The sequence below is a fragment of the Erithacus rubecula genome, assembly GCF_903797595.1.
Source record: "Erithacus rubecula genome assembly, chromosome: 3".
Lineage (NCBI taxonomy): Eukaryota > Metazoa > Chordata > Aves > Passeriformes > Muscicapidae > Erithacus > Erithacus rubecula.
Window position 1 is genome coordinate 45,339,951 of NC_136689.1, and position 27,251 is coordinate 45,367,201.

Genomic DNA, 27,251 nt, shown 5'->3' on the forward strand with positions numbered 1-27,251 from the left:
TATTTAACATCCTATTGAGCAAAGGGATTTCCAGACTGGTGTTGATAAATTTAATTTTAATATCCACTAAACAAACATTTTATTACAATTGAGTCTTAGTGCTACTAATGGGCTGAAAAAGCTGGAAAGATCCCAAAATATCAAACAGGAAATGAAACACATTCAGGAAGCCTGACTGGATACTAAGCATCTGAAGGAAAAATTTTACTGCCAACAAATAAATACATGAGCATCTTCTCACCACCCAGACCCATTATAATCCTAAGAAAATTCTATAAATTTGGAAAATGTATTTCAAAGGTCAAGTTGCACTACTGACAGTTTTATAAACACAGTTATGTGGAGACAGGAGTACTCAAGAAATACACTAAAAAAAGCCCCAAAGCAGTATTTATAGGAAGGCTAGACATTAGGCAGTAAATGACTGGAAGAAGAAGACTATCTGTCTGCTTTGCATGCCCACACAGGCACAGAAAAGATAAATGAATTCATACCTTACCACCAATTTTTGAGAGCCAGTATAATACTAGAAAACTGAATGAACAGCCAAACCTACACATTTTGCACTGCAACCAACCTAGTGTTCTTACAGAATATCAGCCACTATATCTGACTGTTCTTGTTTTGGTTTCATCATCCAATTTACTTAGTCATCTTTCAGGATGATACTGATGAGTCTTTAAGAACAAATTCATTTGACCCGGAATCTTTGATTTTTGAAAGTGAGACTATAGCTGAAGTCAATAAATATTTGTCAGCTAAAGGAAGTAACTCTTTAGTATTCAAATGATGTTCACAATGGAGCATTTCTAGAACTGAACTGCAATCCCACTGGAGTTTGAAAAAAAATTTCAAGCAAACCCTAAACAAGTGAGAGGGCAACAAAAAGTGATAATCTATATAGCATTTAGTTCTTCCAGAGCAAGGACTTAAGAAGCAAATGAAACCACTACATATAACTTGTACAAACACATGCACACCAAGAACTCTTACACACAGTTTCTGAAAGCAGCTCTGCTCCAACAGAGCAGGAGAATGAGTAGAAAAGCTAGTATCCAATAATCACAGCCATTATTAGTTGGGTCTCATAAAAATAAACTGCTGCTGACATGTGAAATTACAGAAATGGACATTAACCAAAACAATCGTCCCTTTGCAAAATGTTTGAGACACATTGGCAAAACCTTAAGAGACAGACACCTCAACATTTCTTTACTTTAAACACAAGTTCTTTTTACTGACAAAAAAGTAGAGTAGGAATGCAATCAAACCAGGTAACAAGTCCAACACTAAGTATGTACAAAACAACAGCAGTCAGTCTTCCACAGAGGAATTTCCTCTGCAACATCTAAGGAAACTATTACATGGACTTCACAGCCACTGTGAACTGTGAAGTGCTTAGTTCTGTCAATTTTCTGTGTCCTATACAAAATGGAAAACAAAATAACCTCTTGTAACCTGTATCACTGCAGTCATTATTTCCACATACTACTGATATTTCATACATCTTATTTCCTGAATCACATAATGTCACCAACCTACTTGCTCTCAGGGAAATGAACAAAAAAAGGCAAGAAGGATAGAACTGGTCTGGAACTTCTGGGCAGAAAATACTAAGATACAGAAAGTTTTCACTCCTGATTGAAAATACTTGAAGTTTCGAAATTGATCACAATGTATGAATTAACTTACACATTTGAAATCTGGAACTGAAATACAGTATTTAAGCAACACTTCATTGGTCACTGTATCTTTACAACCACATCTTCCAAAACAACTTTTCTTAAAAATTTGTTGTCAAAGTTAAAACAACTGAAGATTTGCAGAAGGTATTGTATTTAAAACACAGCTTACCTCTGGGTAAAGATTGAACCTTTGCAAGGTGTTAATCACTAAAGGATATTCCGTTAGTTTGTCATTCATAATTGCGCATACTCCACTCCAAAATGATGGTGCTTCAATAATGATCTTGAAGTAGGAATAATAAAGACCCTACAGGAGAACAGATTTATTATTTACAATTAGAGATGTCACTTCTGTTTCAGGAACCACTACATTCAAGCTTCATTTAAAAACAAATTTTGTAACACAACAAACAGGACAGACTTACAGAAGATGACTACCCAGTTTTTCAGATCTCTTCTATTACTGCCACTGAAATAAGCAATGTGGGTTTCCTTCCACCTTGTTTCATAGCATACCTGGCAATCTCTCATTTGGGCTGGTAACAGCATTACATAGTGTTTCACAATTCTCAAAATAAAAGTAGATAAAAGGTGATATGTGTGTGTGTGCGCACCAACATATATTAATTGACAAAATATTTAGAAAAAAAGGCTGCATAAGAAGACTATAACCAAAAACAAGTATAAGATACTTGCAGTTTTGTATTTTGGGCACTTCAGAACCACACTTTTAGATTATATTTTAAGTGAACTGTGAAGTGATAAATTCATAGGGGTCAACTGCAAGTCAAGTCACACAATTACCCTGCATGTAAAAGTGTAATGCACAGTAGTTATAAGAGATCAATATGTATATTTATGCAGAATGTATTAAGAAATTTTGGAAAGCCCATGGTCAGATTACAGACAGAAGTTTTCCAAACACTGAAACATAATCTAACCATTTCTGTGCGAAAAGCCATTTCTCTTTCTAGTGTTGACAGGTGAGAAAAATGACGGTCATTCTCAAAAAGAGTTGTTATGTGACACCTGCCAAAAAATAATAACAATTAAAATGGAATAAAGAGGTTTAGAATATGTACTAAGTCACAGATGCTGAAGAACATTCAATGAATACCCAAAGTTTACTTAAAAACTGCTATTGTAGTTTATTCATATATTATACCAATATCCTCATCTATTCAGATAATTTTAAATTGAAAATGTATGAACACAGAGTATTTATTAAATTCTATTATGGGATTAGTAATAATGCTATAATGCTATATATTATATATAAAACCGTAATGTATTTTAATTTAAGTGCAGACACTTAAGAATTAAGCAGCAATTTTTCACCTGAAAAGCAAGCTTCACTCTTCTCTGAACAGGCTTAAGCAACCTTCCATGTCAGCTTCACAAGAACAGAATTATTCAGCTCAAAGACAATTTAGTCTTGAAAGTTCTAAACATAAATTACCCCAACACCTTCTCTAAAAATAACTAAAAATTGTATTTTTATTATTTTATAATAACATATTATTTTGAAGCAATAAATTTAACCTTACCAATGTAGGACTCCTGCAAAAACAGCTGTAAAGCAAACAAAAGGTGCAAAGTTACTCAAATATTTATATGACTGAACATGAAATCGTGTTCACTGCAGTAATTGCAGTACTACTTCAGAGATGCAGAGAAGGTACTCAAGACCTCAGCAAACAGAAGAATAGGAACATCTGAAGTAACCTCCATAGCCAGGTCTCTGAAAATTTTCTGTGGTATTCAGCACTAGGCAACATTTCCACCTACATCCAGCATCACTCAAGCTGACCCAACAGCATCTAATACACACATTTCAGTTATCAACAACAAAACTGAATTACAAGTATTTTTTTTAAATAAGCATAAATATTTTTAGAATTCTTATGACACCTACTGTGACTTATTATTCAACTCCTGCTCAGATTTTCACTAACTCATGGTAAAAGTCCTGAAGCACACTACAAGCAGCACTACTAGGTCAAAGCAAGGACAATCAACAGGCAGGACTGGCTGCCTGGAAGGGCTTAAGGTCACTCTGCAGCCATTATCAACTGCAGCCTGCTGTCTCCTGCACCTCCTGGTGTATTGATTGTCTGGCAGCTTCTTCAGAAACTGCTAACTCATGGAAACATGACAGACCAAAATTTCAGGCTCTAAGGCACATCAGTTAGCCAAAAAGCTTCTGAAGCAGATCCAGCGGCAGCTGAACTCCTGAGGTTTTCAATGCTTCTTGGTGTGATACAGCATCATGATGAAAAAGGAAGGATGAACAGTACCAACATCATCCAGTAAATATTTTGCTGAGAGATGCACAAGTTAGAAGTTTCAAGTTGAGCTATGAACTAAAGAACTTGTGAGTTCAGAACCTAATGCCTTAAATGATGATTTAGTGAATTCCTATGTTAGAGCAGCCTGTACAAAGTAAACTGGCCCTTGTTTGTTGTGGTTTTTTTTTTCTTTCCTAATGGACTCATAAAATAAAGTTTAATTTACAGACCACACTGTGCTGTAAATACAAAAAAATCCAAATGGACCATGACAACCAACACAAATCTAATTGAGACTGTAATTGCTAAAAACATTATAGACTCCACACTCAAATAGGTTCCATTTGTCCATTTGAAGACTATCTGCAGTGCTGCCATGTAGGTACAGAACATGGAGGTAATATGAGGGACAAAGGGAAGAGACAACTGCTGATAAACCTCTTGAGCACGGCAAGATCCAGAGAGAGCAGGAGCCACTCCATTCCACTTGGGCAGCGCTAACAACAAAGGCACCTTACCATGGAAGCAAAGCCTGCACGGGTGAAGATAACAGGAAGACTTTTAAAGGGACCACTGTGTTTCTCCTAGACTGGAGGTGTCTTGGTTGTCCTCTAGGCTTTCTGCCATAGAAAGATCTGGCAGACTAGCTGTCTTTAATCCATGAAAATCCTTATGGTTAATTAAGAGTCCTCTTATCCACATAAACTGTAGGGACCATTGAGAAAGTGGAGAGAACAAACACCCTCCCTGCTTAGACCCAGCTGTGGCCAGAAGGGTGCTGAGTACCATGTCCCTCTCCAGGGTGCTGACTGGCATGCACCTTCCCTCATTTTGGCACGTGGACACTGCTGCTGCCTCTCTGAAGACATGGAATGAGTCAAGTTGCTTGCACATTGGTAAAACACACAACTATGCCTGCACTGATGCAGAATATAGTCTGAGAGTTAGTGAATGTTCATTTATTTAGGCTGCATGTTACAAATCTAGGGATTAACACCTTTGCAAACCCACTAAATTTATGTGGAACGGGAGTGGACTTCATGTACACTTCTTGCCATAGAATATATACCCAATATATATATTTCACACATATATTCCACATATTCCTCCAATACAGAGTTTGGAAGTGCTGCTGCTCACAGTATTTATCATGGTCACAACAAGGCTTCTAACTGTAATGTGTTGCATTATGACCTAATTTTAAAATTCAAGTTTTGTATGCAAGGAGATCCAAGCTAAAGCTGAGTAAGACAAAAAATAAAATTTAAAAAATCCAAAAGCAAAACAACACAAATTACCACCACAAAAAAAGAAAAACACACAAAAAAATTACCTACAAAAAATTTCTGAACTAGTAGTGATACAATTAACAACATTTACCTCATGCCAAATGCTTTGCACAGCAGGTGAGGTGGTACTATACAATGAAACTCCCCTCAGAGTTTTACAGTTCCACTTCCATCACTGAAGTAGGTTTTTCAAAGACAAGCCTGGGTTCCAATTAGATAATTAAGACCTCACTCTTTCACCTAAAACTTCACCTTTTCATATACTTTAGGAAAAAAATCACCAAAATTGCTTGGTGTGAGCAGAACTTAATGTTTTAGGGAAGGTTCAGAAGATGCAGGAGTTATTTTTATACTACGGGCATTTACATTAGTTGTCATGGAATACTGCAAATGTCTTTTTCAGAAGAGCAGGTACATATGATATTGAACTCCAGGTAAGTGCATTAGCTCTAACAGCAATGCAGCAAACCACATTCCATATAAAAAAACCACGTTTTTCAGCAACTGTATGGAAAGAAACAGAGCAGCCCATACCTTTCTTAGTTATTACTTATTGGGTAATAGTTACACATGTTCACAAGGCATTATTTCATTTCTCAGCAACTTTCCCAAGATTCCCAGTAAGATTAGATGCTGAAATACATTCACTTATACACATACACCAGCTATGAAAAAATAACAATTTTACAACAGATCACACATGAGGTAAGAATATACAGTAAAGTCCAATGCATTTTAGTTACCAGTACTGCTCACTAACTCAAATTCATGCGGTTCCAAGTAAGGCAAACATGCAGTGTTTTATTGATGCAAACAAATTATCTATTATTATTGGAAATTACATTTCACATCCAGACATACCACTTATTTCATAAAGGAAACAATGTCTTTGAATCTGATTCTTCCCATCAGTAAATGTTTTATTAAAAGTCAATGCAGTAAGGGTAAATACATTCACAGTTATTATGGAGAATTTCATATACGTTTTTGCAGTATCGTTCTATCATAATTACAAAGCGAAGACCTTTCATAATCACACCGCAATTAATGTTAATTACTCATATTTCAAGAGACAATAGGCTTAATTCCTAGACTTCACTCTAAGTCCCAATCAGCATTTTTCAAGAGATTGCATTAAGCCAGTTTCTGATGGAAAACATGCAGCTCAGCTCTGTTAAATTACCACCCTTTGATCTCATTAATGTCCTTACTGGAGAGGGAATGAAGGAGGGGACAGGAAGGGAATACTATAGTCCTAATGCTATAGACACTTACACAGCTACTATGTACTTGAACTTGCAGATCCCATTTTCTCAAACAGCCTAAGATGCCCTAAAAGCAAAGCATATGATAAGATTTTTGCAGATTAGGGCTATTATGTAAAATCTGATAGATTTCCTATTTTTGCCTGTGTGTTATTGTAAGGAAAGCAATATGAATAGCATATAAAAAGGATTCTAATTCTGGAAATTAAATGCTGATGAACACAGCCATTCTTTGGCTTTATTTACCAAGAGAACAACAAATGCTGTAATCCAACAGGATGTGAAAGGTATAATAAACTGATTCATATTTTGCAAATATCCACAAAGTGACCAGGTAAGAGATTCTCTTTCCGGCAGAACTGGAAACAATGGCATTGACTACTTCAGCAGCTTAGTCAAGTTGTTGCATTTTGAGATTCTGTGTAATGTAATAAGGATGTCTTCAGGAATAAGGCATCAAGTCAATGGTCATTATGAAAAAAAACTGAACAACATAATAGGGTGAAATGCTGTATAAGAATATCCATGAAAGTCTGACAACTTTACTGCTACACATAAATTTGAGATAATTTGTAAGAGAAAAACATTCACACCCTATAATTAAACTAGCTCCAGCTCTGGGAGCCTCTGTTTTTAAAATATAGGCCTTAAATCTTAAGCAAAGCAACAACAAAAATTCAAATTCCACTAAACTTAATCAAAACACATTATTATATTTAGTGTGAGTACATTCTTTGCTACTGCAAATACTGTACACTAGGTACATACTTTGCTATTAAGGTTTTACTCCAATCAAAAAAAGACCTCCCTGAAATATTTAATAGGTTATCTTGGATTCACAGACAAATTCAAATTCCAGAAATTATAAAGCTCTCTCCCTAATCTGCTGTAAAATTTCTATCAGAGGAAAGCATTTTTCAATTCTGGCCATCATTTTAGTGCTTCTATATCATTTAAGTAACTACAAGTCTAGGAAATGCTGAATAAACAGATGTAAGTAAAGCAATTCAGAACACTTTATTCATTAATTAGTTTATAAACTAAGGGCCATTTCCCTGCTACTACTTTGCAATGTAATTTATCAAACTGAAGAAACTCCCTTCGGGAACCAGGACTATTGCTGATGTGATTAACAGTATCAACATCTTTGGAATCTCCTGGCAGTCTTCACTACCTTTCAGGGTATATCCAATGGTGGATCTGACAAATATGCTATTACTTAACATTTGTTAACTTTAGGAATCCATCTCTTTGCAAATACTTAATGTGTTTTTTTTCAAGACTTTGGTCATCAGCCATTATTTACTTAAAAATATTCCCAAACATAATAACATCCAAATTTACATCCCTCTCCAACTGTACATACATCCACTCATAATTCTTCCTGAACAAGTTGTTGCGATTACATTATTTAAGAAGAGTTGCTGATTTTTTATTTATTTTCCTAGAAATTAATGATTGGATAGGACAAATCCATAAATATCTAGAATTTTTTTTCCTATAAACATTGTGATACCACATCAACTGCTACAGTAACAGCTTTACAAAAGTTACCACATAGGAAGTTATTTCCTGACCTTTTTCAACATGACCTATGTTTGTTTTTTTTCCAAGTTGTGTTTCCAAATATATTTTAACACAATTTACAATTCCAGAGAAAGAAAGGTAAAAAGATCAGTATTTCCCTTCCCCCCAGTTTTAGCCCTTCTACTTACCCAGAATGAATGTGAGCCATATCTTGCTATCAGCTTTTGTGATGAAGGCCTTTCTATCGACAACAAATACTGCCAAAGGAATAGAAGCACTTTAAGCATCACTTAAGCACAGCGTCTATAAAAGGATATGTGAACTATGCAACGTTAGTTTTACATAAAAATCTCATAGACCTCAAAAATTATGAAAGAAACTTCATACAGCAAGTTCATGACTACACATAAAAGCTTTAAACATCACAGATACACTACTAAGGTATTTTAATTTCTGAAATAACTTTTACAGAATAATTTGTCAAATAGGAATTTCTACATAGCTATGTTACTGGCAAATTTGCTCAAGCAGAAAATCAGACTTCTAAAGAACACACCACCCTCCATGCTTTCCAGCAGAAATAAGATGGTCACGCAAGCACTGCAAGCTACGACAGTCAACACCACCAGACAGTTTTAACTATAGATAGCTACATAAACAGCTCGTTTCCCCACTTCTCCCCCAAAGGATGATGAAGTGATAAAAAGTCCTCTCCTTTTCCCTCGCCCCCGTTTCTCGCCGAACTCCTGTGTGGGTTTTGCCAGCTCTTCCCTCTCTTTACCGTCCCCGCGCTGTGACAGGCTGGAGCATGGGCCCGAGCAGAGCGGGAGCGCGACCCCGCCGCCGCTGCCCTAGGCAGTGCCAGCCAGACACCGCCCGCCGCCTCCCTTCCTCCTTCCCTCCCGCCGGACCCCGACCGCCGCTGGGGAAAGACGTCCCGGCGCTGCCATTCCCGGCAACAGCCACCCCGTGCCACGGGGCAAGGGCACGGCCACTTGCCGGAAAGAGGGACGGGAAGCGGCGCTCAGCCCCACCGCACTTCCCCCGGGCGGAAGGGCTGGCTCCTATCCCAGCGGGGACAGAGAGAGCGGGGACAGGGTTCGGGGGAGGAACCTCACCTCGGAGCCGGTCTCCGCATACGCGCAGGAGACTCAGGGGGCCGCGGCCCAGCACGTCCCGCTCCCCGTCGGCCGTGGGTCCCCGGGGGTCGCCTCTGGCTCCCCGCCGGCCGCCGCCTCCCTTCCGCATGGCGCGGGCCCCGCCGGAGCCCTGCCGGCCAGATGAGTGCGGCCGGCGGCCGCGGCTGGGGCTGGCGCCCGGTGACTGCTGCTGGTGCTGCTGCTGCTGCCCGGGCTTGAGTGGCGGCGACTCTTTGTTCCTTCCTCGGCTCGGGACGACCATCTCCGCATAGTCCCCGCCAGGGCCAGGGCGCCGCGCTGGAGGGGAGGGGACTCGAGCCGAGCCGAGCCTAGAGGGGCGGTGCTCAGCGAGGAGCTTCCCCCACCCCCTGGCAGGGCCCGGAGGCCACGGGGCGGAGCCGCAGCCGGCGGCTCGTAGTAACGGGGCGAGGGGGCGGCCGGTCCTCGCTCCGCTGCTGCCGCCGCCGCCCGCTCCGCCCGGCTGGACACGTGGGGGCGGGGGCGGTGCTGCCGACGGGCGGGAAGGGGCGTCCGCGCCCCTCGCTCCGCCCCGCCGCTCACGGACGCACCGCCCCGGAGCCCCGCGGCGGGGGGAAGGAGGAGGAGGAGGCGGTGGTAGCTGCACTCGTGTGCTTAATCCTTTTTAATCCTTTCCGAGGGACAGCCGCGATTAGCCTGCCGGCACCATGCGGGCGGTCCTGCCGTGATCCCCGCGCTGCTGCGGCCTCGTCCTCCGACACCTCTTGGTGTTTCGCTCAGTTCCCTTTCCCGTTCCCGGGCCGTTCAGCTTTGTAACGTCATCTGCTTCAACTGAGTCCACCCCAGAAATGCTTGTCGACCTTCCCCCCCCCAAATTCCCGAAATTTTAACTCCCACGAGGTAACTCGTCTGTATTGTTGCTATGTCCTGCAGAGCTTCCGCACTACAGAAAACACCTCTTCTCCTACTCCTTGTTCTGGAGTTTTATTGTGGGTTTGCCTTTGTAATGCGGCATCTTCGCTCATGAACACCCTGCAGATCCAGCCAAACCCTTGCTTTGGGTTCAGATGTTAGAAGGCCCCGTTGCACGTAAACTCTATGTAACACGGACCTTGAGACAGGAGATACTTCATGACTTTGCCAGAGCAGTTATCTCCTGGAGCTCTCAGTAGCAATCCCTGAAGCTCCTACTCTAATCACTCCTCTTTCAAGAGCAGTGAATATACAGCAGCTGTGGAACAAGACCCAGCTACAGCAAAGCCGCTGTTCCTCCTCCTTCTTGTGCTCAGGCAGCTGCTCATCTGATAGGGATATATTAATATATTAATTTCCACTTTTTGGTAATGCTGATTAAATATAGCAGAGTATAACCTCTTCTGTAACTGCAACCCCTCCAAACAGATAAATTTCACTCCTTCCTACCTGACTTCTTAGTTTTATCTTTCTTGACTGTACCTATTTGTTGCCTTCCAGGTGCTCCTCATTTCTGTCTTCGGGCTTTTCTTTATCCTTCTGCACCCTTCATTTTATGTTTCTGCTCCCAAGTTTTCTATGTTTGAGTTTTCCATACAACTCTGTTTGCTTTTCCTAGCCTTTCCTCTTTTTTTCCTCTGACATAACATATGTAGGTTTCTTCTAAAATGTTTACAACCTCGTTATGTCCATCTCTTTTTCCTAATTATTTTTATGAATCCTATCTTGTGATACACAAGGTTTGAGTCTAATGTGGCAAATACTGTACTAAGCATATAAAAAAGAGTATTTAACATATATGTGACTGTCACACTGTTAGCACAGGAAAGTAATTTTGGTTCAGATTCAGCTACTGAGGCAATGGAAGTGTAAGAACAGGATGGCTTTTGCTGTCCTTGTAGTAGTAAGGCTGTTAGCATCCCGATAAGGTTGTAAAGATAAAAGTGGTACTAAACCAGCAGGTAGGACTGACAGAAATCCTGTGTGTCCACAAGTTCTCTTGGTGCCATATTTCTTTCCTTGCTGGGAGAGAATCACCCTTCTACCACTAGCTGTTTTGAGGAGATAACTGAAAAGCACATGTATTGCACTGAACTCCAAAAAGCAAGCAAAGAAGAAATACAATTTTTCATATAAGACAGCCAGTCTCCTGAGTACCCAGGCTCTTCTTCCAACATGAATTATGTGTGGCAGTTTCATAGTGCAAGAAACATTTATATGTGCTTATTACATACTAAATATAAATGAAGGCATAAAAGGAACAGCCTTCTAGTGTTTGAAGAGTACATACTATTTTCCTCACCTGCTTTTCAGAAGAAGTTGCACAATCTGCTCTTTTTGGTATTTTATTTTAATTGAGTAGCTTTGTAATAAAGTCAGTAACCAAAGGAGTCTGTTGTCTGAGTGATTGAATGGTACAGAGTCCAGATAGAGTTATGTACGTAACCAGCATAGAAAAAGAGCAATATTATACATTCTGTTGATTTTTAACTCCTGTAACCTATGTTTCAATTTTTGCCATAATCAATAGAGTCATGGAACACCAAGAAACTTGAAGGGTTGATATTAAGGTTCATAAAATTGCTGTGGGATGGCTCAGCCATTGAGATTAACTGGGCCTGCTCCAGCCTGCAGCAGATTAATTACCTTCAGACTGTTTTGTCTTAATAAAACTCTTTGGGCAATTTATTTGAGCAGGTACCACCCAGAGACCCTGGTTACAAAGGCACATACTACTAAACAATTCTTAAGGTTTTAAAAGTTACTCTAAGTGTGCAAAAACAGAACATCACATTCTTGAATGCATAGGTGCCCATATTCAGCAACCATGAATTGCTATAGAAAACCTCCAACACTATTTCAGAAGAGCTGCAACATAGCGAGCAGTAGTACTCCTCTAAAAATAAAATTACATTTGTTTCAATCTAAAAGGTACAAGATAGTAAGAAATAAAACTTGTGTTTTTATCATCACAGGAACTTCTTTTTTTTTTTTTTTTTGAGAAGTGCTATGTTTAATATCCAGCCTCATGTTTCAGACAGTGTAGCTCATTACTAAGCCTGCACATCACAGCAAAAGGAGTGATTCCAATAAATCAACACATACCTTTCTGTTTATAACAAAAAAGGAAGGGAAGAAATGTATCTCTGAAAATAAATTTTATTTTTCTCAACTCTCAAGGGTGCTGAAGGACAAATAAAAGTACAAAGGAAAGACATCATCTTAATCAGATTGTCCTAACTTCTTTTGTCCAGGGAAAGCAAAAATCTGTAAGATGTTGTTCCATAGTTTTCTGCTGTCCCGGTATAAGGCACATTCTGGAACCCAGTATTTCTATTCCCGCTAGATCTTCTCTAACTCTTTGCTCACACATTTTCCATGATCACTGGACTGTCTATTCATATTTCCAAATCACTGACAAATATCACCAATCTCAGCTGAACAGTGGTTGTAACACACTGTCGGTGGAAATAATTCATAGTCCTCAGGAATAAGACCCTGCTAGTGAAGCACATTGGCCCTGGCAGCTCTTATATATTCTCTAACAGTATTTGTTCCTTGGGACCCTGGACAGGCATACTTCATTACTGAACAGTCAAGAGCTTGCTTTGCTCTCCCCCACTCATCCTCATCTTCTGTATTGTTTCTTGACACCAGTTCTCTCTTCTTCTCTTGCCTCAGGTGAGACCTTCACTTTCTAGTTTCTTACCAATACCAACTTGTGTCTCTTCAGCCACCTCCAAGGTGATCCAAATAAGGTGCCTGTAGAGATTCCTTTTTTCAAGTCTGTAATGATGTTTCTTGTACTGCTCTGCTTTGTTCCAGTGGTGCTGCCTCAGAGCATATTCTGCAGATTTTGTGACAAGACTGCCATTTCCACCTACCACAGGGCTTTGCTGTGAAGTTTGTGTTGATCCCCCACATTTTCACACATTCAGCAGCAGACTTAATAATAGCAGGGACTGCATTGTAGCAAGTTAGGGAACTTCAGGCTCCCTTTCCTTGGTTCATTTAATCCAAGGTTACCATGAAATGAAGGCATGTTCTAGAAAGTATGTTTCTTCAGAAAACCATTGTGTGACTGCTTCATGGTTAGATATACTCAACCTAGCATTAAATGAGCCATTTTGAGTGCTGACAGCAAGAGAGTTGCAGTAATGTGGAGCTCAGAGGGCCTCAGGTAACTAACTGGGACATTAGAGCATTTTGAGCTCCATGCCATATGGCCAGAACTGACTTAATTCATTATTTATACTACTTGAGCTTCAGTCACTGAGCAGACAAATTCTTATAGAAAGATCTTTATGGAAACAGAAATAGTTGTAATCTCTTCATGTGAAGATCAGGCTGAATATAAGTGCAGAAGATTCGTAAGGCAGAAGTAAAGAAGCAGGATTGCCATTGGAGTTTGTACATGGAGGAATTTGCTAGGGAAAAACAAAAACAGCAGAATGCAATGGCAAACTGTTGTAGTATGTACTTTGTCCTATTTAACAGCTTTGTGGGGCCAGTTCACTTACTGCAGGATACAAATAATTCCCTCTGAGCTAACCCCTTTAAAAATACATTACCTATATTCTGAGGAGGGGAAAGTATGTTCCTGGTTGATTAGTAATCCGATCTCTACTTGCACATGTCAGTTCACATGTATCTTCTCTCACTTTTAAAGTTGTGGTTGCGTTTTAACTTTTGTATATATAAAAAACCATGTAGAACTGGATTGTCTGTGTCTGTATGGCTAAGTGCTCATACAAGCAAAACCTTGTTTCTACTAGAAACAAATGAGAACAACTTACCTAGCTTGCCTACCCTGGCAACAGCAAAAGAAACAAAAAATCACATATTTTGAATAAGAGGTCCTAAAAGCCCTTCTATCTTTGACACAGAAATTGCTTCCTTTTTTTTTTAATAATGTTGATTATAAATCTCAAACTTCCTGCTGCCAGAAAAACATTGAAGAACGTTAGTGACTCAGAAAACCTAATTAATCTCCACCAGAGTTTTTCTTATTTCTTTGCTTTCAGTTTCCAATACCATATATTCATGCTTAAGTGCTTCCCTGCAGCTCTGAAAAAAACCAAAAAAACAAAAAAACCACTAAATACTATGTCTTCAGGAAAGAAATTTAGGCTACACTTTTGGGTAGTTCTAACATATTTCCAGTTGCCTTTCTTTCCTTGCTGCAGACAGAACAATGAAAGCAGCATAGGCATTCATTTGCCCTATTGAGCAGCTGACTGGGGAGATTTGGCAATGCCCCTTCCTAAGGCATGGAGCATGATCATCTCCTCCCAGCTAAGGCCTGGAGTATTTCTATAATTCTTCACTGTTCTGAGGACTTTTAACTCCTCAGCATGACATAATCTCCTTACAGATTTCAAAATGAAGATCTCTTGCTGTATACACCACATTCTCCTTGCGTGGCATTTGGCCACTGTGAGTAATCATGGTAATTTGGCATAGATACCATGATTCATAGCCACAGCAACTGCATCTCATTATGCTTCTATTTGGAAGAGCTAATTATAGAGTAAATTATCCAAGGACCACAGAACTCAATATTTACAAGCAGAAGTGATGGTTTCGGCTTCCTCTAGCCTGATTTACTAGCCATGGTCCTTTTTCTTAATTTTTTATGGAGTCAGTGTTTATCTGCTGTGTCTCTAAGTAGCAGCTGCCAAAAGATGCATCAGAGAACACGGAGGAAACAGCTTGCAGCAACAAGCAGAAGCTAAGTGATAACAACAGAACAGAACCATATGAACATGGGCTGAGCTACTACTGTATTTCATGACAGATGCTCCCTGTGTGAGATTAAGAATATAGACACCACTTATGGTGGAAATACAGGAAGGCCAGCAATGGACTTAGAAACAATAGAAAAGCAATGATCTGGTAGTGCTCACAGAATAGCTTTTCAGTGAAAAACTGGCAGAGCAGCCAGATGTGAGAAACAGTGGGGCTCTTGAAATATGCTACCATATTGAAGTCAGTATATCTGCATCAGTGGAGATTTACTGGAAAATCTGTTTTGGCAAGAGAAGCTTGTGGACCATTGTGAAATACAAACAGTGGCATCAGAAGCAACAGCAAGGTCTAAGCTTGCATGTTCAGATGTTAGCAAGTTTATTTCTGTTTCACACTTTGCTTACTTAACCTGATTTTTGTTTTAGTGGGGATTCCAGAATGTGCTTTGCTGCCCTGGTTACTGGAGGTAACATTAGGACAGTAATAGAAAGTACCTCTGGCAAACTGAGCAACATGGCAGACAAGATTGAAGGCAAGATAATCCTACACATCAAACACCCTTTCAATGGCAAACAAAGTCGTGGCTTGGAAAGACTGTTTGCTTCCTATGTACAACTGAGAAAGGGTGAATTCTTTATGACAAATTGAGGTGACTAACACAGTCACTTTGAGGCCTGCAGAGCATCCTTTCTTTTAAATCTGGTCTTTTTCCTAGATACCTTATAAAGAAGAGGCGGGGGGGGGAAAGACATTGAGGCTGCAAATCCTTTAATCTATATCCATGCAAAACTAAAACTGTGATAGAAATTTTACACAGAAAAATTTTGAAAATGGTACTTGGAGTCCTGTTGGTGTCCTGTTGGTAACTAAAAATAGTAGCTGCATCTTCTCATCTCCTTCCTCACCTTTTCAAATTTTAGACAATTTGTCTCAGAGCATGATCCTAAATACTTCATTATGCATTCTAAAATTTCATTAAGAATAGCATCCAACTCAGGCTTTAAAGACTGTGTTCACAAAACATTAAGATATACCACAGTGTCAAGCATCTTGATGGAATTAATTCATTTTTTTCAATTTGTTAATTCCTTTTGTTCAATTTGTGTGAATTTGTAGTGATCATGTCTTTCTACTATCTCTAATTCCAACCCCTCCTTGCTTTTTGACATTATTTATCTAGTTTCTAGGATTACTAAGAAATAAACAGAGCTCTTTTTCGGTTGGAATATGGCATTTGTCTGTGTCTGGTGAGCTGTGCTCACAGAAAGGCTCAATTGCAGCCCGGTTTGAGGGCTGTATTTTTGAGGTCACAGTGCCCTCTACTGTCCAATGCATCCTCTCTGCTGCTGCATCATAATTTAAACAGCAGCAGGTGAAATAACACATTCATTTGTGTTTCAATATACTCTTTCATCTAGGCTAGTAGGCCAAGTCTGGGATTGTTCGACTGATTGAAAAGAAAACAGATTGGCCATGGCCCTTACAATTTCTTGCTGACTCTCATGCTGCTTTGTCAGAGTTGCTGATAATTTTAATTAAACCACTGATCTATGCAGATCTTGAATCATACCTGATTTGTAAATGTTGAGTAAGTCTACATAAGGAAGCACTTGGAGATGCATGCAAAGTAAGAAGAATCAGGCCTGTGTTTCAAGTACAAATTGTAAATACCTCTGCCACAGATTTGTATTGCTCCAGGTGATCATTCCAGCTCTGCAGATACAAATTACCTATTACATACAGAGGTGTTCTTTACAAGCTGGTCTTGCATTTGTGTTTGCCTTCACCCTCTCCATGAGTGGTGTGTGGCAATGTAGGTAGTTTCACTTCCCTGTGAGTGCCGCCTGTAGCACCACAGGCTGTCCTGTGAGAGAGCCTGGGACTGCTTTCCCACCCACCACTGCACACAAGTAACCCCAGACCTTTAGTGGCACTCCCTCTCTCACCCCAAAAGCCCTATTGACATTTACACAAGGCATAGACTGCTCTGCCCATTCCATCCCTAGCATTAGAAAATCCTACTTATTTTAGATGTTACAGGAAACAATTCAAAAGAAGTATCTGTAGGCAACAAAAATATCTAGCCTCACCCACTTCTCAAGAGGCATACAGCTGTTAGCACTGAAGAGTTTATGTGGGAGGAAGGGAAAAATTCCTTCTAAAATATACAGTTTGTTTCATAATATCAATTTCTTTTTAGTTTGACAGAACAACTCAATATGCTCAGATAACAGCAGATGACTTATTGTTTCACAAGGCAGGTACAACAACTCCAGTTCCTCAATGTGCTACAACTTGTTTCCCAGTAGCATGGCTCCCTGTGGCGTGACAAGTGGGAGTTCAGAGGATTTCCCTTCCAGAGATTACATTGATGATATATATCAAGGTATATATTGATAATGGGCTGAAGCCTGAATATAGGATGGCATAATTTTCTCCTGCTAACCCCACAGTAAAATGAGAATTCACTAAACAATGCACTTTCAAGCGAGCACATACAAGTGTATGTTTGCATGTATGTATATATTAAAAAAATCTATAAAATACTAAAAATCCTGCACTGTTGAGCATTGAAAGCATATTTCACAAGACAGACCTGTCTTTAGCCATTTCTACCATGCAGCTGTCTTGTCATAAAGTCACCAAGAATTTAATTGAGTAGAGCTGTGGTTCCAGAATGAGTCCCAGGGCTGCATTGCAAGGAAACTGTGGCCCACTAGTAATCCTGGGTTTTGGTGAAGAAATATTTCACTGGGAAGTATGCTTTTAAAATTGCCACTTAATGGAAGGAGAAAATGATATCAAAGAACAGAATGCAGAATGACTGACAGAAAAACATGATAAAGTTTTAAAAGGTATTTTCTCTTTAGAGATAAGTTTCTGATCTGTTGGGTTAGTGCGTGGAAAAATTCCATCTGCCTTTCAAACAGAAAGAGCTTTAATGCCTACTAACAACTTATAAACTGCCTGTACGAAGTTTAAAATAGTTTCATGTTAGCACAACACATGCAGAACTCCATTTTACAGGCAGCATGGAACCTCCACATTTCAGCTGTCATTATAAGCCTCACTGCCAGCATTATTAGAAAAACTGCAGAAGAAAGAATACAAAATAGATTATGTCTGTCTTACTTTGTAAGACTCTATTAACTTTAGTTAGTACTGGGGAGATCTCAGCTAAAGGAATGTGTCTGATAGTGAGCACTGCACTTCAGGAAACATGTAGATTCACTGAAAGACAGGGACTTTTCCTAATCTCCTTTATCCCTTGCTGTCATCCTTAATTTACTTCAGCCATGGTAGTTGCAAAGCAGATTTCCTCCTCTACCAAGCACATACATACAGCAGAAAACACCCCTGAAGTCTACACAAGGAAGATGTAAAAAGTAGCCTGGAGAAGAGTAATCAGAGGGAATGTAATACCAGTTTTCAAATTAGCAAAAGGTTGCTACAAGAAGTGACAGAAGCACTGGATAAGGAGTGAAGGGCTAAAATTTCAGTCTGGATCAGGTTAGATATTAGAGCCAGTTTCTAAAGAAAGGATAGTTAAGCATCAGAATCTTTAAAGGACCTGTGGAGTCTCCATTGTTGGGGCCTTTTAAAAACAAAGAAGATAAACATCTGCTAGAGGTGGTTTAATTATAAACTGATCTTGGCTTGAATCAAGGAGATGATCTCTGAAGACCCCTTCCTGCCCTAGCTATTATTATTATTATATACCAGCTAATCCCTCAATGAGTATTTATGAAGAAAATTCCTCACCTACCTTTGAGCTGGAGACCACCCAGCTCCTAATATACTGAGGAAAATGCTACTTTTACCTTGAGATGCCATGTTGTTTATCATGAAGGCTCTATGTAAACTTGGAGATTATCAGTCTTCAACATGTGCAACACCTCAAATTTTGCAAATGCCTGAAAAGGAAGGAAAAAAAACAAACAAGAAAAGAGAAAGAAATCTGGAAGCAGAAGAGCAGGTACAAACCTGTAATATTTGCTTGGGCCTCTGTTTTGAGGTGAGAGAGCAGAAGAAGGAAAAGAAGGAAGAGAGATAACACTGAGTTTGCAGTTCAAAACTAGCCCAAGTCTTAAAGAGGCACACAGGTGTCACTACTGGGTCTGCCACAGATCTACTTTGTAAGTAGATCTGTGGATGGTCTAAGATGAGGTGATAACAAAGAAGGAAGAGATCAGTAATTGATTAGCAGCATTGAGAAAAGGAGATTTGTATGCAGAATGAGAATGAAGAGGAGTAGGCAATAAATGAGGAAGAAATTGAAAAGTCAGAGGACAAAGAAGGAAAGAGGAAAGAAAAGTCATATTAGAAAATAACCTTAAATGTGCAAGTGCAACAGAGGCCTAACTCCAGCAAAGATTCTGTGCTTTTCAGTGTTTCATATGTTGTTAAAGGAGTGCTACAGGAAAAAAAAAAATTATAAGTGCTGAAGTGAATCTGGAACTGTATGAACTTCTCTAATATATGAAATTACTTTTTACTATATAGCCAGTTTTAATTTAATTCCATGTTGTTTAAAATTGTGGGGTGTGGCTTTATAGTTTGATAGCTTCTGTGTTAATGACAGTTTAGATCAACACAATCAGTGGAAGGAAAAGGGGACAATTCCCTGAACTGCTGTATTGCCCTCATTCAAGAGTGGGTCAGTCTGTCTGTTCTGTGATGGATTTTTGCTGCTGTCTTATTTTGAACTGACTCAAGGTTGCTTCCTGCTCAGGATTCCCACAAATAAGTCCCAAAGGTCTTTTGAAGAGCCTGTTTCTGGTCCTCACTTTTCATTGTCACTATTTTTCATTGTCACTATTATCTGAATTAGGATCATAGAAAGATAGAAAATGCTGTGTTGGAAGGGCCTCATTAGGATCATTGAGTCCAACTTCTGGCACTACACAGGACACCCTGAGAATCACACCATGTGCCTGAGAGCATTATCCAAATACTTCTTGAAATCAGACAAGGCTTGATGCTGTGACCACTTCCCTGGTGAGCCTGTTGCAGTGCTGAACCCTCCTCTGGGTGAGCAGCCTTTTTTTGATAACCAGTCTAAATCTCCCCTGACTCAGCTTCATGATGTTTCCTCAAGTCCTGTCACTGGTTCTGAGAGTGAGATCAGTGTCTGCCATTCCTGTTCCCCTCACAAGGAAGTTGCAGTCTCCCCTCAGTCTCCTCTAGGCTGAACAGACCAAGTGACTTCAACTACTTCCCATATAGCTTTGCCTCAAGGCCTTTCATTATCCTCATTGCTCTCCTTTGGATGCTCTCTAACAGCTTCGTGTCTTTTTTATATTATGGTGCCCAAAACTGCACACAGGACTCAAGGTGAGTCCCTTGCTTGGCTGGGGATGCTGTGCCTGATGTCCCCCAGGCCAGGATTCCTCCTGCTGGCTTCCAGGGTACTTCTGACTCATGTTCAGCTTACTGTCACAGCTAGGACCCCCAGGTCCCTTTCCACAGCACTGTTCTCCAGCTTCTCATTCCCTGGGCACATAATCAGGGTTGCCCTGTCCCAGGGGCAGAATTTGGCACTCGCCCTTGTTAAATTTTTATAAAACTGTGCCTCTTGTTCAAGAAGAAAAGGAAAACCAAAGAATTTCACCCCACCTTGCAAAAAGAAAGATTGCAATTTCACCTTCAAGTTTTTCTGACGCTTTTCCTGTTGTAAAGTCCTTAATAAACAGTCAGGTTTGTGTTCTATCTCTGGTCTACTCTTTGGAGTTTCCCTGTCCTTGTCTCAAAGTCCCTGTAATAGAATGGGATGTTGTCCTGGTTTGAAAGGACAGGTGTCTGCCAGTAAAGGCAGAAGTTTCCCTTTGAAATAGAGACTTTGATTCCACTCCCCCCCCCCCCCCCCCCAAGTATTATAATTGTTTGAATCAAGGACTCTGAGGCAGAGATAAGGGGGTGGGAATAACAGCTCTTTTACTAATATATCTAACCGTACAAGCAGAAAACAACAGCAGTTGTTAAAATTGCTAACAGAACAGAATAGATAACTCGGTGTCAGTCTCTTTAGATGCAAGCACGCTGTCTCTGTGCTTAGTCCCAAGCCCGGAGCTGCCGAGGGCCGGCGGGAGTGCAGGCAGGAGGGGGCGGCAGTGGCCACGTCGGTCTCGGGTGTGTGTCCGGGTGATCAGCTGTGTCCGCAGAGGCAGGAGGCTGGAACGGGGCAGATGCAGGGCAGGTGATCACAGAGGGTCTGGCTCTCCTGTGCTCCGGCCGCATGGGCTGAAGATCAGGCGCCCTCCTCCAAGCTCACCGGAAACACAAGTCCATCAGTCCGTCCGTCCGTCCGTCCATCCGTCCCCGCCCCCCCCCCCCCCCCCCCCCTGCCCCGGAAGCCTCAGAGGCCCCTCTGGGAGCCGTTCCCATCTACTCCTTTTGTCTGGACTCATCAGAGACCCTGGGTGTAACCCGGCCAGCTCCATTGGCATGATAATGGGAAAAATTCTTTAAATTGACACAGTAATAGAAAAACACTCAACCCCCAACAGATGTTGTTGGGTTTTTTTTTCCTAGAGTTTAGCCCTTCTGTTTCTAAAAAGCTCTCCATATATGGCTTGGAAGAAGAAGGAGGAATTCAAACTGAAGACCAGTCATATGTCTTTATTCCTCAGAGATGGCAGGGCTATGGCAGATACATGCTTTGGACTTCAGCATTTCCATTAAGAGAGAATTATTCCCATTTCACTAGGGAGTTCAGCTAAGACAACATGATCCTTTTGCAGAGACTGTATTAATCCTTTTCAGTGTGTGATTCCATTCCTTTAATTGTGTGCACTTGAATACAAAATCCAATATCACAAAGATTAAAGAGGAAAATAAGTCCTTATGCTCATGCTTTTTACTTAGTTTCCTACAGAAAAAGTTTGGATATACATGTATGAACTTCTCTAATATATGAAATTACTTTTTACTATATAGCCAGTTTTAATTTAATTCCATGTTGTTTAAAATTGTGGGGTGTGGCTTTATAGTTTGATAGCTTCTGTGTTAATGACAGTTTAGATCAACACAATCAGTGGAAGGAAAAGGGGACAAAATGCTGAGACCATCAGCATGCTTTCTGAGATCCAAAGTGAAGGGCTGCAAATATATGAAAATGATTGCCACAAAAGAAAATACATGCATCTTTATGCAAACATGCAATCTACATAGTTTTGCCCTGAGTAAGGTATTAGGTGTGGCACACTTACCCAGTTCAGCAGCAGCAAGTCCTGAACAACTATTCAGTTACACAGTTGTAGTGTGGAAAGAAAGCTCTAAGTGGGTGCAGACATCTGCTTTAATCCTTGCAAGGCTTCCTGAGCTTTATAAATTGGCTTTTGTGTAAGTAAAAATCAAGATGTGTATTTTTTGCCTGGTGTGGTGTTGACTGCATATTCTAGAAGTATTCAAAGATTACTTCTTTGTTACAATACAGACAGAGCAAAATACTTGTTTTGTCTACCTAGAAAAAATTAGTACATGTGGATACAAGCTAACTCTTTTCTTTTGTTCAGACTCATTTATTCCATACAACAGTAATATTTGCTGAAAATGAGAGAGTAAAAAAATTTGTATCTTACATTCACAATCCAAAAAGACATTTATGACTTGCCTGGATGTCATCCAACCAGTAAGTAGAAAACAAACAAACAAAATTACTGAGATAAAAACAAACCTGGGAAAAGCCTAATCAACTTAAGAAACATTAATAGATATCTGATGCAGGCTAGCACGCTTTCACTCACCATGTAGGTTTTATACCTGAGGACCTGGTAGAAAATCTGGGAAAACATACTCCATATATTACATATTGTGTATGGAGGGAAAAAGGGATATCACTGCCTGAAAAACGTCCAAGGCATTCAGTGGAATTGTGCAGCCGTAGCAGAAGGTCCTGGTCCCTGTGTTACAGGGTCTCGAGAGGAGGAGGAGGAGGCAGCGGGAGTTCAGGCGATACCAGAAGTGGCATGTGGGGCGCATGGAAAATACTGCATGCACAAATCCCTCTTTTTCTTCTGTTTTTTCCCTCTCGCTGTTTCGTCTCCCGCCTGCCTTGTCCCGGAGGCGCGGCCGGCAGAGGGCACAGGGCGCCCGCGGGACCCGCGCCTGCGCTCCCCTCCGCGGACTGGTGGCCCCGACCTCACAGGCGTATAACGCAAAGACTATTACTTTTCGACTAGGAACAAACAAACAGAAAAGTTCCCGTGTCTATGTTCCTGTGACTCTGTACCTTCAGAACAGGCTGTTAGGTGACAATCCTCCTTTGCGTTTTGTTTGTTTTCTTCCCTCTAACAATAAAAGCTATGATGGAATGGCTGCGTGTAATACAGTAATGATTACAGAGTCATGTGAAGAAGTGTCTTAGGACCCCACATGGCCAAGAAGTTCAGTGATAAGTGCATTTGTCAAAAGAAAAATCTGGTTCCTGGAAGTGGAAATGAGTTTCTAATTCAGACCAAATGATTTTCAGCTGGAAGTAAAAAGAGGAAACTATATAAGAAATTGAAAATAAAAAGTTATTTGATAGATGATAAAGTGTTTTAGTATTTAATTTGAAACTGATGGAATTAGTAAGTTAACAAAGAGTTGTGATGACTTTGAGGACACAGTCAAATATTTTCAGTAAATACGACATTGTGCATTTGCCCAAAATGTATGGGTCTTCTTGTTCTTCATTTAAATCAGATATTTATACTCCTCCACTTTGATTTTTGCATTTTCATTTAATTCTGATTTCATTTCCTCCTATTTTTACAGTTCATTAGCCAACCAAAAACGATCCACAAGCCCCTCCTTTTTTAAAAGATTCCTAAAGGCTCTGTAAAGAGTGACAGCAAAAAGTCACTTTTCCAGTACAGGTTCTTTTGGTCCTGTAACTGGAATAAATTATATTAGAAATAAACTTATTTGCTGACATAGCAACAACAGCAAAAGTTATTGTTTCCAATCCCAAATATTATTTTTTTTTTAAAGTGTCCAAACAAGAATTATAAGGTGGTTTATTTATTAGTATCCCGAATTTTGAAATATTTATTCCATCTTAGTTTCCTCCCACCATTTTTCTTTTTTGGAAGGTGGGGTTCTCATGAAATTCTGTTTCTCATGTCCATGCTTTTAATAACAACACAAGATGAAAAAACAAAAATTCATAGTAAAATTTAAAAAAGAAAAATCAGAGGATGCTTTGGAGAGGAAAAGGTTGGCTTCCCTAATACTGAATTGAAATGTTTTAGTCTTAAAAGTAGGTAATGGGAATAGCCATCCCAGATAAAAATTTAAAAGCAGTCTTATACCTTATAACTCTATGTGTGAATATCTAATACACATGGGTCTGGGTGAAGCAAGAACAACTAGTCTATAATGTCTTGTTTATATAAATAAGGAAAGGCAGTTAAAACAGCTGAAACCACATTTGTGTTAAATGAACAAGCTCCTTGCTCTGGTCCTTTTCATCACAGAGATGCACAGTACCTGAACATTTTCATGCTTAGGAATCATTATTCTATTTACTAGCAAAAGTGCAGAACATCATGTAACATTTTTGCAAAGGCTTTTTTTTTTAAAATTTGTGATTTCCTCACTATCTTGAAACGTTTCACTCCAAAGCTAGTTTTCAAAGTGACTTCACATGGAGAAATCTATTTTAAGTATTTTAAGGCATGGGTTAATTCAACATTAGTGAAGTGTGGAGAGAAACAAAAATGAAGTAATTGTTCATTTTAAAATTATTTGGTTTTTTATTCAATTGTCGGGAAAATTTTGCATACCTTTCTTTCTTTTCTCAGTTTTATTCCAACAGATTGGTGCACTTATTAATTCTTATGGCTTTTATTAGTTAAATGAAGATGATACACAGATCTGTTTCCTTTTCGTCTTTTCTAAATAATTTTTCCATCTGGATGCATGTTCAGCATTTGCCATGAATCCCAGATAAAGCAGAAAAATCCATTATTGCCATTCCACTTGTCTTTGTGTATCTGGACAACTGGTTTAAGCAACAGTAGAGCAACTTATTTTATGTGGACATACTCCAGAACCAAAGCAGTAAGCAGGGAATTAGCAGTGTATTCTAAAACAAAAATTAAAATAAGCATCCATATTTCCTGGGTTTAGGCATGTTTACCCTGGTGCTTTTAAATTTATTTTTTTCAGTTAGGGTCTAGTATAGCTGAAATTTGGAAGTATGATATGGTTTGCCTTCAGGTTACATGTTACGGAGACCTTTCTTAGCTAGAGTTGTCTTTAACCATACTGCAGTTTTGTTTATGGTCACATTGTATGTGTGAGTTTTAGCATTCTTTTTTGTGGTTTGAAATTTCTCATGTGATTTTAGGTTTTTAAATGTCTGCCCTATTCTTGTGTTATCATGCAGTGCATAGTCAGTGCAACGCTTTGTGCTTGGCACATAGGGCAGTTCATCTCAAAATTACATGTTATTTGCTTAATTTGGTATTTCTATTTACACTAACTCTAAATACCCACTTGGAGTGTATGATCAGCTTCCAATTTATTTCTACTGTTGCATCCGGACAGTTGCTATTTACATCTTCCTGGATTTTCCAGTGTGTCCATTCTGGTGAACATGTTCATCTCATTGCAGCTGCACTGTGGATTCGCATTTCCAGAATAATACAAGTGTTAAAAATATTCTAAGCCATAAGTTTTTACATGTGTGAAAGAGAGACATGAACATTGCAAATCTTAGGTTCTAGGCTTTTAGATCACTTGGGGAATCCACAGCCTTGAGTGGCTCTAGGCATAAGCTGATGAAGCCCTTCCTCAGCATCAAATACTCTGCGTGTTTATATGTTTGTGGGCAAGGTGGGGACAAACCAATCACAAAACTGATACCTGTTTTGCAGCCTATACCAAAGCCCTGAAGAGGAAAACATTTTGCTTTTGCTGTTGGGGAAATTTTGCATGCAGAATGGCAGCAGCTGCTCAGGAGCAGAGTGGGAGTTCCTGGCAGTGGTAAAAGCATGATCTGATGCTTCTCTATGCCATTTTACATTCTCATTTCTTTTATGTCAAGATGGCTTGAGACCATCCCTCAAATTTTGGACAGCAAAATTCAGCTTTGCATATATTGTCATGATGGCCAACTCTGCCTTTGAGACAAATATATGATATAGACAATTCTTCTATAAGCAAAGCAAAAAAGAAGTAAGCTCTGAAAAGCAGGATCCAAAAAAAAAAAAAAAAAAAAAACCCACCACATCCAAAACTCCACAAAGAAAGAAAAAAAGTAAATTAACCTCTTCAGCTCACATGAGTTCTTATTATTGAGTTAGTAAATGAAAAGGAAGAATCCATATGTTCTCTAACAGTTTGGCCACAGTTGAAAGAACAGAAGAACAAAAGCATGATATTATGGTATGGAGCAAAAGAGGCTTTACAATATTCAGGAAAAAATGTTAAAATGTTTAGGCTGGTCTCTGAAAAAAAACATTAACTTTTTAAGATAACAAACACTACAGCAAAGACTTTCTGAACAGGACTCAAACACACGTCTTGCTAAAATTATTGTGAGCTATGCATCTGCCTTTGTAATGGCTTTGAAATCTCAACCTATAATATTCCTTATTAGTCTTTTCCCTCGTCAGGTATATTGGAAGGAAAACATTTTCTGTGACTGAAAACACAAGTAGTTGTCTGTCCAGAACTACTGGAAACCATGCCAAGTTGTCTTAAGTGCTAGACAGGCTCTTCAACACATACTAATTAATTTAAAAACAACTCGGAAGTGTTTAAAGCATTGTAAAGGAAATTACGGTGCACAAGTGTTAGGCTTTTATATGTTCAGTCAAAAATGCACAAGGTTCCTAGTACATTGTAAAATGAGGGAGCAAGGAAGGCCAAAGTCTTTAACCATCTGAAACAATCCAATCATCCTCTGGAAATACACTGTTTGAGGTGACTATATTAACTGAAAATGGAGAGATTAAATAAAGTCAAGCTGATAAATCCCAAGTACTACTAACTTATTTGTACTATCATTGGAGATGAGTAGTATGACTGGCGTCTCAAGTCTGAAAGCTATGACATTCAGAAGGAAGGTAATTGAAGCCTGCCACTCCAAAACCCTCAGTACATGTTCAGATATTATCAACGCAAATCTTATAGCCAACAATTTGAATCAAGATAAAAAGTAATTCCTCCTTTGACTGCCTTGGGATCAATCATGAGAGAGCATAGGAAGAAATAATAATTGATTTGTGATGACGTATCAACCATGTCTTTAAGATAAACAGAAACATTTCTCTCCCGCACTCAACTCTCACAGTAGAAGGAGGGCCATCGACTTTTACACCACGGTGAAGAACCACAGAGTTCTTGTTTCAGAAAATCATGTGGGATT

General features: G+C 39.6%; 1 protein-coding gene across 1 annotated transcript in view; it reads right to left on the reverse strand.

Moving 5' to 3' along the window:
* The window catches only part of DPY19L1 (dpy-19 like C-mannosyltransferase 1), a 44,766-nt gene extending 35,112 nt beyond the window's left edge, over nt 1-9,654 (reverse strand). The window contains exons 1-5 of the mRNA XM_079302623.1: nt 9,173-9,654; nt 8,243-8,311; nt 3,233-3,257; nt 2,627-2,714; nt 1,855-1,992 (exon numbers count right to left, since the gene is read on the reverse strand). Of these exons, the coding sequence (XP_079158749.1) occupies nt 1,855-1,992; nt 2,627-2,714; nt 3,233-3,257; nt 8,243-8,311; nt 9,173-9,455 (603 nt within the window). The 5' untranslated portion in view covers nt 9,456-9,654. The remainder of the gene's footprint in view (nt 1-1,854; nt 1,993-2,626; nt 2,715-3,232; nt 3,258-8,242; nt 8,312-9,172) is intronic.
* Between the last annotated feature and the right edge of the window lie 17,597 nt (nt 9,655-27,251).